At 37.5% G+C, this 12,385-nt stretch overlaps 2 protein-coding genes across 3 annotated transcripts; both read left to right on the top strand.

Annotated features, from left to right (window-relative positions):
• The first annotated feature begins 3,295 nt into the window (after window positions 1–3,295).
• On the top strand, window positions 3,296–7,505 carry LOC112754859 (eukaryotic translation initiation factor NCBP). 2 transcript variants are annotated; one of them, XM_025802654.3, is made up of 6 exons: window positions 3,296–3,828; window positions 3,927–4,028; window positions 4,208–4,312; window positions 4,399–4,476; window positions 6,721–6,840; window positions 6,951–7,505. In XM_025802654.3, the coding sequence occupies exons 1-6, from the start codon at window positions 3,769–3,771 to the stop codon at window positions 7,080–7,082; spliced, it is 597 nt and encodes a 198-aa protein (XP_025658439.1). In that variant the 5' UTR covers window positions 3,296–3,768; the 3' UTR covers window positions 7,083–7,505. The 2 variants fall into 2 exon arrangements, with proteins under 2 accessions (XP_025658439.1, XP_025658437.1); XM_025802652.3 differs by having other exon boundaries at window positions 6,721–6,864.
• A 335-nt stretch (window positions 7,506–7,840) lies between these two features.
• Window positions 7,841–12,312, top strand: LOC112754858 (tubulin alpha-5 chain). Its single transcript, XM_025802651.2, has 6 exons — window positions 7,841–7,879; window positions 8,013–8,902; window positions 9,208–9,422; window positions 9,503–9,702; window positions 10,603–11,111; window positions 11,781–12,312. The coding sequence occupies exons 2-6, from the start codon at window positions 8,790–8,792 to the stop codon at window positions 12,094–12,096; spliced, it is 1,353 nt and encodes a 450-aa protein (XP_025658436.1). The 5' UTR covers window positions 7,841–7,879; window positions 8,013–8,789; the 3' UTR covers window positions 12,097–12,312.
• Window positions 12,313–12,385: the final 73 nt, after the last annotated feature.

Raw genomic sequence — 12,385 nt, 5'->3', positions numbered from 1 at the left:
TTGGTAAATTTTGTATGTCCATGCATGTTTTGTTGAATATTTTCATGTAGTTGCGGAGGCTCTCCCGATCTCCTTGCTTGATTCCTAGTAAGCTGGGTGCGTGCTTGGCCTTATCTTTCTGGATGGAGAATCTGGCCAGGAATTTTTTGGCCAGGTCGTCGAAGTTTGAGATGGATTTCGGCGGTAAGTTGTCGAACCATCTAATCGTCGTTTTCGTGAGAGTTGTTGGGAAAGCTTTGCAGCGAACGGCATCTGAGGCATCGGTGAGGTACATTCTGCTTCTGAAATTGCTGAGATAATGGTTGGGGTCTGTAGTGCCATCATACAAAACCATATCCGGGAGCTTGAAATCCTTTGGGATTTTGGTCTTCATGATTTCCCTAGTGAATGGATCCTGTTCTTTGAGCGAATTTTCCTCAGGAGTGGTCCGAGGAGCTTTTGATTTGAGGTCGGCCTCTAATTGATGTAATTTTTCTTCCAGTTCTCGGCGTCGCCGTACCTCTCTTTGTAGATCCTTTCCGATCTCCCGTTGTTGCTGGGTTTCTTTCTCAAGTTGCTTTAAGCGATTTTGAAGTGCTTCCATGGCTCCCGGATTTGGTGAGTTTTTGTCCCCGTTGGATTCCGGAGTATCTTTTAGCGTAGTTTCCGCGTTCTTGTGCGGTGTTCTGTTCTCCAGATCTGAGTCGTGGTCGTTGTCATGGCTGTCCGCCATGGTTTGGGGATGACTCTCAGGTTCCCCGGCAACGGCGCTAATGTTCTGAGGGTTACCTGAAACTGGAGGTCGATCTTAGATGAGATCCTTGGTACTGGTCGGAGATGACGTGTCCGACTGGCTGGTGGCGGCCGAAGCTGTTGTGTCCGACTTGTTGGACTTGCTGCACTGCTGTTCCTTGGCCACCGGAGGTGGGGGTACCTGCAAGAGACTCCGATGCTTAAGTTAGCATGGGTATTAAGCAGTTTTTTTTTTGTAGAATCAGAGTATGAGTTATACCTGGGTGCTCCAGTGTATTTATAGTAGTGTGGGCTGACCTTTCTGATAAGATAAGTTAGTTATCTTATCTTATCTTATCCTGTTTTGGATGAAGTCAGCTTATCTTCAAGGAAACCGCCTTTATCTCTATAGGCTGGGATTGCCTTTGGATTTGGATCGTGTTCCTCTATTTGGGCCCTTTATTGGGCTTTCCTGTCGATATGGCCGAGCTCTTTGTAACGAAGTCGGTCCGCTTGACCTTAACAGGTCGATCGCTGCATCGTTGATCATCCCAGGTCGGATAGCTCGACCCAGGGTATGAACAGTAACTAATGTGCAGTTTATATGGCGGTCGTATATGGGAGTGGGGCTCCGGATGTCATCGCTGCCCATTTGGTTATATGCTCCACCCAGTTGCCGCTGGTGTCATTCGAGTGCATAGAATGGCACCCGACAGACCGAATCAGACGACAGTTCGGAATGCAACAGCTTCCACTAGGCCCGGCGTTCGACCTTGGTCGTGATCATGGCAAGCGGTTGACAGGAGCTCAGAACCATGACTGGGGAGAGATTTACAGTCATTTGGTTAACAGATGGAGATTTGACCGCTATAACACATTGCAGTTAGGCGAGGAGATTATTGACTTTCATTCTTTCCCAATGTACTACGAGCGGTACACACAGCAGTATGGGATGCACCTGCGACTGTCAGATAGAGTTGCAGGTGAAGAGGTTGGCGCCGATGAACCACAGCAGCAACAGGAAGAAAATACTGGCCCTTAGCAGCAAGTCCCGCCTCATGAGCAGCAGTTTCAGGTATTATTATTATTATTATTATTATTATTATTATTATTATTATTATTATTATTATTATTATTATTATTAATTTTTACGTTTATAAATTTTAATTAATTATTATTGTTTAGGTTTATAAATTGTTATCAGTAATTACTATTAATTGTAATTAATTGTTAATTAGGTGCCGGCATATGAGCACCAGGTTCAGATGCCGGTATATGCTTAGCAGTTTCAGGATCCGGCATATGCCCAGCAGTGGCTGGCATATCAGCAGCAGGCACCATATATACCGGAACCACAGTCTCCTCAGGCACCTGAGCCCTACATACCACAACTGGTAATTCCAATCGAGGGTCACTTTAGTCTGTTGGGTGGATCTGACACCATCAGCTTCTCTCAGGTCATGAGAGATACAGATTATCTATTTCTGATGCCACCACAGGAAGGACCTGCTACATCTTAGCAGTCTGGTGGTCATCGCGCCACTTCATGTCATGCCAGTGACTTCGACTTTGATCAATCGACAGGTCATGTAGATCCGCCCGGTCCTTCCGCACCACCACGCTCCCAGTTGTTTGATTTGAATGAGTACCCGCAGCAGGAAGAGGGAGATTTGGGATACAACTTGCAGCACTGGTATGATCTTGGTGGAGTGAGTGCTCCGACGATAAGTGGCTCCGGTTTGTATGACACTGGTGGTGCGAGCATGACAGATTTCAGTGGTCCTGACGTTGGCAGTCGGCTGGATGCCGGTGTGTCTCAGGGTCATCCATATAATTTACGGACACAGACTGCGCCTCCGGACAAATACACCCCATCCTTGTTGATAAATACATAACATCTGCTGCATACTAGCATCATCAGTGATGGGCATCATTTGAAACTGTATCAGCCCACCAAATACTTGTACAGGATTCCTGTATAAAATGTTGCTCACCCTTTTCGAAATGTGGCTTTGAATGTTATTACAAAGTCCATTTTGCAACTCTACAAAACTCATGGTACATGGAATAGCAAATGATAACAAAAATTCACAAACAAAAGTCACTCTTTCATGTGTGTTTGGTATAACTTCACCATTATAATACATTCACAAATTTGTAATATTTTTCATAACTGCAACCTCACCTAATCCAACATTTTTGACACACCTAACTGCCAAAAAAACTCAGAACTACGGCATATGTAAAAGAAAGAAGAATACAATGAGTAGAAATGGAGTGAGGCAAACTGAATGAGAGTCTTGCTTCGTATTTATAGACCGAACTCTTGGTTAAAATATATTTTTTTAAACAAAACGCAACATGTGTTTTTAGTATTTCAAAAAAAAAAGCTGACAGCCCATAAAACGCAACCTACGTTTTGGCTATTCTATGAAAAAAACTGACACATAAAAGTAAAACGCAAGATACATTTTGTTACTTCAAAAGAAAAATTTTTTAATACCCACAGCAAAACGTAGGCTACGATTGGGTTTAAAAAAATTTAAAAGCCTTTTAAAAAACAAAACGCAAACTTCGTTTGTTTATTTCTCTTAACAAAAAAAATAAAAAAAAAACTAAAAGGTAACCTACGTTTTAACCAATCTTCGTAGCAGTGGAAATTTTGGTCATGCATCTATTTCATTGCACAACCCCAATATCAAATCCATAATGTCCACTTACCAAAAAAAAAAATCCATAATGAAAAAAATGAGCCTATTTTCGTTAGCAACAAAATATTTAGAATGTTTTTGTGGTGTACCAAGGTTAGCAACAAAAATCCACTTAATTCGGCTACAAAACAAATCAAAACAAAACAATCTTTAATTCAGCTGGTTACATGTTATGTATGCATCACTCTGAGAGGCAATACCGATTGCGCCTTCACTTGTTGACTGTTGAGGAGCTTCCGACCTTTATATAGTCAAGTGGAACCAAATTAGTACCGACTGGGACGCGGATAACAGGCAAGGCAAGAAATTAACGGCAAGGGTGAAAGCTAGGGTTTTGGATTTGGGAATGGAGAAGAAGGAATTGGACACCACCAACAACGCCAATGCTGCTCTTCACCCCCTCAAGGTTCCTCTATCTCGCTCTACTCATCCAATTTCACATTTCCATTGATCTATTTACTTTAGTTTGCGTTCCTGATTGAATTCCTAATTTCCATGGCGCAGAACAAATTCGTACTATGGTACACTCGTAGAACACCTGGAGTTCGAAACCACACCTCAGATTCGTACGAGGACAGCATCAAGAAAATTGTCCATTTCAGTACCGTAAGGATTTCCATCTTCCTTATATATCTGATTGTACGCTATGCTTGAAAATGAAATATGAATTTTTGTAATGAGTTTTGCTTTGTGAAAGGATACTGTGGCACGCTATTGATGTTGTGATGTAGTTTCAAAATCCTTTTTATAATTAGTGTTATTACTTTGTTCTTACGCTTGAATAGGTTGAAGGATTTTGGGTGTGCTATTGCCATCTTTCTCGCCCTTCGTCCTTGCTAGTTCCCACTGATTTGCACCTTTTTAAGGAAGGAATCCGCCCTTTGTGGGAGGTACCCTTTTAATCTGTTTCACATTCTATATGGATTTTGCGTGGGATTGAATGAACACAGTGCATAATTCTTGTTTCTTCTTTTAGGATTCTGCTAACTGCAATGGTGGTAAGTGGATTATTCGATTCAATAAGGTTGTCTCAGGCCGGTTTTGGGAAGACCTGGTATGTAAAAAACTCTTCGCTTCTGAGGAAATGTATTGGCCATATTTCATTTTCAGTTTGTGTGTGACTGACACTGACGGTGTGTATGTCTTGGCAATGTTTATAACTAAGTTTTCTCTTTTGTTGTATGGATAACTGCAATTCAATAGTTTAATTTGCTGGTGTTAAGTGGTCAGCTAAATCTTGATAATCGAATCGTCACATGTACATTGGATGTTTAGTTTTTGATTTTGTATTTTTAAAATATTTGATATTTTTCCGTCAGTTGCTTTGTTTGTTAATCTTCATTTATATGTTCCTGTTATTTTCATAATTACAGTTCCTTCGTTGCATGTTGAAAAGGTTTCGACATAGCAGAATCTGATGAAACATGGAGTTAGAAAAAATATTTTAGAAGTCTCTTTATGTGTATCTATGTGCCGTTTTCCCCTGTAATTCCCAATCTTTTTTTTTTCTTTGGTTTTTTCGTTTGGGCTCTTCCTATGTAGCTAATAGAACACAATAAGTTTATCTGATTAGCCAACACCGTATAGTGGGAAAAGACTTTGTTGTTGTTGTCTTTACCTATCCTTTTTATTTGTGCAAATTATCATTAATTTTTGGCTAAAATGGATTCGAAAGAAAAAAGCTAAAAGTGCCATAAGGGCGATTGTTAAGAGAATGAAAGTGTAAAGTTTTGGTTTTTCCAATGCATTTAATGCATAAAAAGCTTAAAATGTTTACATTTCATTTGCATTTTCTATGTAACTTTCTAATTGTAGTATCTTTAAATAACGCCTTTAGGACACTTGTTAGCAAGACCTTGACAAAAAATAACTGCAAAAGATGAAAATGACAAAAAAGAACCCAAAAGATAGTAGATGGATAAAAATAACAAAATATACTATCATTTTCTATAAGTGGCAAATGACTTGTGTATTTAATCCAACTTTTTGTGGGAAGACTTGGGATCATTATTCAGAAGGTGTATGCAAAAAATCAATGCAAAGTTTGATCTCTAAACACCCTTTCCATTTTTTAAAAATTTTTGGTTATTAGCATAGAATAAAGTCACCAAAAAGGTTCACATGGCTTAAAATTACCAAATTTAAGGATAGAAAAAAATGATCATTTTTCTAATTATACTTGCAAAAAAATCACGTTGAAATTTGTCAAACTAATACTATCTTTCGGGGATTTTTTTGTCATTTTTCTTTTTGTGGTAATTTTTGTCAAATCTCTGAATCTTCTAGGTGCATTTTTTGTAGTCTACCTGTGGATCAACTTTTAAACTCAGCACATCACTCCTTTAACTCAAGCTGTGCATATGGAGTACGTGACTGCACAATTTGGTAACCTATGGAGTCAAGTTGTTGAGTTTTAGACCATAAGAAGCATTCTCTGAAAATAGCCTGTGGTTTGGGGGGGGTTCCGTGGTTTTAAGCTTCTTCCTGGGCCACCCTCCCAGATTCCTCCCTCCACCACAAAAAAAAAAAAAAACCTTAAAAATTTCCACTTCTTATATAACACAAACTAATTAGCTTTTGTAATTTTCAATCAAAGAAAGTTACTGTGTCCTACGTAACTTGTGTCAGAAAGAATGAGTCCAGATTGTTTCCATAACCGTGTTTACACGAAGATTTAATAAATTGCTGCATGATGGATAATCAAGTTCCTTGTGTCTGGATGGATTAGTTTAACTTGCAAACACCTAGTGATTTTGAAGTATATCTTCTTCCACCACTAAGGAGGACCATTATAGGTCAATGTTATGAAAGTTTTAATTGGTCAAGAAGTGGACAGATTCTTAATCGATGTTCTCTATAACCCGCCTCCTGTGTACCCTGTTTCATATTTAAATCGCTTTACTAATGTATTAGGTGGCTAGGCACTATCTTCATTTATATTATACTTTTGAATGAGCAATAGTTCATCATAAACCCTTATTAGACTTCATGTATGCAAGATGCTGTTAAATGGTTAGGTGGATAATAGTAAATATTGGGACTGAACCAAAAACGATGTAATGGCAATCTAATAAATGGGTTGCTTTGTATTTCTCTGAATGAAACATTTTGCTGAGCTTTATTGAGGTAAACGTTCTGCCATCTACTGTTATCCCTGAAATCTACATTCCTTTGTACTTTTTGTATATATAGGCCAATTTAGTCTCTTCTGCTGAGTGAATATTGTTCCAGGATCTATATAGTTAAAGATTGCCTGTAATTGCTGAAGTTGAAGTTTGTTAAAATGGCTTGAGTACAGGTTCTTGCCTTAGTGGGTGACCAACTAGATTATGGAGATGACATTTGTGGTGCAGTACTAAGCATTCGTTTCAACGAAGACATAGTGAGTGTCTGGAATCGCAATGCTTCCGATAATCAGGTTGGCATATCATTTTCTGAAGGTGTATGTACACATTTACATTCGTACTTACAGTTTTGCTAGCATATGTGCTAAATTCATTATTCAATGACCTGGATTTTTCTTCCCAGGCTATAATGGGTCTGAGAGATTCAATAAAGCGTCATTTAAAGCTTCCCCATGGGTATGTTATGGAGTACAAGCCCCACGATGCCTCTCTGCGCGACAACTCCTCTTACAGAAACACTTGGTTGAGAGGCTAGAGATACGTTTCTTGTAGACGCTGCTGATACAGAAGCTCTTATATACTGGCGCAGCTGTCACTCGGTTGGGGAATCAATGACATAAGGCTACAATCAAATGATTATGGCGGAGCTGGTTTCTGCCTTCTGAATTCAAATGCGCGGCATCAACATTGTGACTGCTTTTAGTTGTAGGTTTCATCCCTAGTTTCTGTAGTATATAGCAGTCCTTTGTTGTGAATAAAGTTTTCTTCTCACGCTTGAGCCTTCATGGTGTGCTTGCAGCGCTATTTCATCTCATGATAGATCCATGGTGCATTTTGATTTTTGATATGATAATCTTTGAAAAATTTCAAGTGTCCTCAAAACTATTGGTATGATATTATGGATGACATTTTATATAAAATGGCTCTCGGGGAAAAAGATACAACTCAATTTTACTTATATAGTGCTACTTATGAAAGCATCTCAATTTAAGGGATTCAGAGCTCAGACTGACCATGTGTGGCCCCTTAAAGATTTTGATTTCAATTTTCAACAAATAGGTTCCAAAAGAGAAATGATAAAATATAAACACACTGGTAGAAAACTAGAAATAGAAAATTGAATGTGCAAGAACCTTCCGGTTTCCATGACAAAACAGAAAGGAAACAGCAAACAAGAATATTGATATTGTAACAAAAGTAACTTCTGGTGAACAAGAAGGGGACTTCCCACTGTCAGACAGCCTATAATTGATTTTCTTATGATTGAATTTTGGTTGTTACTTATTTATGCAGGAGCAAGAGGACTAGAGGGTTAATAATGTAACGTACCATGTAAGTACAACTCTCTCCAAGCATAAGCACACACGTAAGAATTGGTTAGTGGCTATATCACCAATAAGTAATTCAATTCAGTTTATTATAACCTGCACTGCATATTTTTTAATCCTAATCTAACAAATGATAGGAATCATCCTGCCTATGACGAAATGAACAATAAAAAAATCTTGCATTGATTATACAACAAAAATATCTTGAAGAGAAGTCGTAATTATACAGATAGATACAGTTGTGGAAGAGAAGAGAAGACAAAGACAGTGAGTTGAACAGCTGTATTGCTGTGTGACAAGTCCCGAAGGATGGAAACGAGTCATAAATTGAACTATTGAAGAAAGAAATTACTCTAGTGAAGAGTGATATACGTTGAAAACCGACCAAAAGAAGTGGGTCCCTTGACCAAGAGAAGAGCGATATAAATTATTGCTCCTCTTTTACCTAACAAAATGCTGATAATTAGTATCCAGGGGGCATTGGATAAACTAATAAAAAATGAGAAAAATTATAAAATTTTAATAGTATTTAAAAATATAGTTAAAATAATACGAAATAATATTATGAAATGACCTAGAAGGTTTGAAGAGTTAAAAGAAGGCATTATAAGATAATATAAACAACAATCGGTGTGATTTAGATTTTTTGCGTAGCTGTTATTTAGATTTTCTAAATTTACAGTTCGTTACATGTGAAAAAAAGAAGTATCGAAAAATGAACCGGATCGTTCGTTAATTTTTTGACATGTGGCTCTTCGGCCTTCCCTTCAATGAATGTGTTTCTTTATGAACCTTCAACAAATCAATTAAAATACCAAGAGAGTCTACTCTCTACTCTGCTCTCTCTTCTTTCTTCGAATGTTTTATTTGCATAAAATTGTAGAAACTAGAAAGGAGTAAGAAAGCAGAACAAGATGAGAGAGGTAATAAGTATTCATATTGGACAAGCTGGAATTCAGGTTGGGAATTCATGTTGGGAGCTCTATTGCCTTGAGCATGAAATTCAACCTGATGGCATGATGCCAAGGTTCTCTTCTCTTTTCCTTTTACATTCCTATCTTAATCACCTTTCATCACAAACGATATGCTTCCTTTTTTTTTCTTTAATCAACAGTGTCTAGCTATATGATCAATGTTTATATGAACTTTGCATTAGGCAGTATCATTATAGAATTAGTTTATTTGGATCGTGTTAACAGAACCAAGTGTTTGGGGAAAAGGTTTGTTAAGTGAATCATCAAGTGTAATTCAGGAATATCATGATTTTAATCTTTCAACTTTCACTTATAATTGTTCCATCAATTGTGTTGAGTGAACTTTATCTGCTTGCAGTGATACCTCGCTTGGTGTCGCGACAGATTCTTTTAACACGTTCTTCAGCGAGACGGGATCAGGAAAGCACGTGCCGAGGGCTATATTCGTCGACTTAGAGCCTAGTGTGATTGATGAAGTAAGAACTGGTCATTACAGACAACTCTTCCACCCTGAGCAATTAATATCTGGCAAAGAAGATGCTGCTAACAATTTTGCCAGAGGACATTACACTGGTATGTCAATTTGCTAATGCAGAGGACTAAAACAAATTGGCTGCTTTGTTTCAATGTTGTGTGTATCTATGATGGTGCAGTTGGAAGAGAGATTATCGAGCTATGCCTCGATCGAGTTAGAAAATTGGCAGATAATTGCACCGGTTTGCAAGGATTCTTGGTTTTTAATGCTGTTGGTGGAGGCACTGGCTCTGGTCTTGGATCGTTGCTTTTGGAACGATTATCTGTGGATTATGGAAAGAAATCTAAACTTGGATTCACTATCTACCCTTCTCCTCAGGTATTTATGTTAAAATCATTGGAAAGATGAAAATCAGTGTACAAATGTACAATGGATGTGGCAAATTAGTGATATGTTGTAGGATGATCCCAATTTGATTTCTCTAGTGTTCTAAGATATGATGCAACTTGTCACAAAGGAAACTAACTAGTAGGATACTTAGATTTTGTTATTTGTTGCAGTTAATTCTTATTGGTTTTGCCGATAACAAAGTCGAATACATGTTCAATTTGTTCCTTAAAATTGCAAGCATATTTTATTTTAATGTCTGAAATTTCAAATGTATCGGTTAGTTTAATATCTAAAACTTTTATATATTTATGTTAGTTTTAGGGCAGATCATCTATTATTGATTTGTTGATGTGTTATGTCAATTGATATGCCAACATATCATGTGATATTATATTGATCAATGGCGAGACTCATGTTATGATCAACCGTGCTATACATATACTAAAATAAGCTACTAGTATAAAATACATGTTAGAATATAAATAAAATAAATTAAACTCTACATGTATTTATACACAAATACATTGGTAGCTAATTTTAGTGTATAAATAACATTTTTGTATTAGGATATGCCATAGACCAGAACTATGCAAATTTACATCGTGGGTCAATTGCATGTGGCATGCTACGTATTGGGGAAAGTCATAGTAACTGATTTTTATTTGACTAGTCAAAGACCAGAATAACCAACAAAATGTAACCTTAATGACTAAATTGAAATCTTTTTGTAATTTTATGAAACTCAGATGAAATATGCTCTTAATTTCAAGTAACACATTGAACCTTTACTCTCAAACTTTTATGCTTTGCATAATTGTTTCTATGCAAGTATTGTTCTTCAGTCTCTGTGGAATGCTCTTCTTATGGTAGTATTGTTTTAACATGCAGGTATCTACTGCAGTTGTTGAACCTTACAACAGTGTCCTTTCCACTCACTCCCTTCTGGAGCACACTGATGTGGTTGTGCTTTTAGACAATGAAGCAATATATGACATCTGCAGAAGATCATTAGACATTGAAAGGCCAACTTACACCAACTTGAACCGTCTCATTTCTCAAATCATCTCATCCTTAACCACTTCCTTGAGATTCGACGGTGCGATCAATGTGGACGTTACTGAGTTCCAAACTAACCTTGTGCCGTATCCTCGAATCCATTTTATGCTCTCATCCTATGCACCTGTCATTTCGGCTTCTAAGGCATTCCATGAGCAGCTATCGGTTCCTGAGATCACCAGTGCTGTTTTTGAGCCGTCAAACATGATGGCTAAGTGTGATCCTAGACATGGCAAGTACATGGCTTGCTGCCTCATGTATCGCGGCGATGTTGTGCCAAAAGATGTAAATGCAGCTGTTTCAAATATCAAGACAAAGCGAACAATTCAGTTTGTTGACTGGTAATTAGTTATTCTCTTCCTCACTTTAAATAACGATCAAAATTCAGAAGGTATGCTTTCATGAGGTAACTAAAGATGCTTACTTTAGACCTTCTTTAAAGATTGGTCATACCTTAGCACTGCTTTATTCTTAAAGTGCAAAATTAAAACCAGAATTTTAACCTTGCAATTCAGATCATTTGGCTCTGACATGTCTTGAATCTTGATCTGTTTCTAAAACTTTGTACGATATTGATAATGAACAAGAATGAAGTACGAGGACTTATCTGACATTCTTGCTCTGGTCTCGTTAAACTCAGATCAGAAATGATGTGAAAATGAATATTATTGATTCACTTCAACTGAATACTAATACAGGTTTATATATACGTTACTGCAGCTGTGAGCTGGGATAACAGAATAACAAACCTATAACTACCAACCAACCAACTAACTGTGTATATTCCTAATAGATTTTGTTTAGTTATTTTTTCAGTTGAAGAATTTTGTTAGCAGGTAACTAGGTATTACCTTGCTTATAGGTTGTGTGAGATGTTTCTGTATTCCTAAGAATTTTGCACAAGAAATCTTACATTGAAGTATATGAAGAGCATTTCACAAACCACACTTGTTTGTATTTATTTCGTTTCTGTTTGCAAAATCTAATTCTGTTTTTATGGGAAATTTCAGGTGTCCTACTGGTTTCAAGTGTGGAATCAACTACCAGCCTCCAACAGTTGTACCAGGAGGTGATCTTGCGAAGGTGCAGCGAGCAGTTTGTATGATAAGCAACAACACGGCTGTGGCCGAGGTTTTCTCTCGTATCGACTACAAATTTGATCTCATGTATGCTAAGCGTGCATTCGTCCACTGGTATGTTGGTGAAGGAATGGAAGAAGGTGAGTTCTCAGAAGCCAGGGAGGATCTTGCTGCACTCGAAAAGGACTACGAAGAAGTTGCAGCAGAAGAGAACGAAGACGAAGAAAGCGGCCAAGAAGGTTACTGAAATCAAAGTATTCAATTCAGAAATCAATCCTTCATCGTCACTAGTGCTTCCTACATCTTCCTTCTTTTTTTTTTTATTTTTATTTCTTGTTAGTACTGTCCTTGTAAATTGTTTCCGAACATCGTTAGTTCTGTGTTATATGCCTTCTCGAGACTTTTGAGACTTTTTTTTTTCCTTCATGAACAATGGAAGATGGATGGTCACATCTTGCTTTAAGTTTTTTATGTCGAAAATCTTTGATAACAAAAAAATATTAATCACAAATAGACATAATTTATCTTATTTAGTA

The sequence above is a fragment of the Arachis hypogaea genome, chromosome 16 (genome assembly GCF_003086295.3).
Source record: "Arachis hypogaea cultivar Tifrunner chromosome 16, arahy.Tifrunner.gnm2.J5K5, whole genome shotgun sequence".
Taxonomy (NCBI): Eukaryota; Viridiplantae; Streptophyta; class Magnoliopsida; order Fabales; family Fabaceae; genus Arachis; species Arachis hypogaea.
This window is presented reverse-complemented; position numbering and strand designations above follow the sequence as displayed.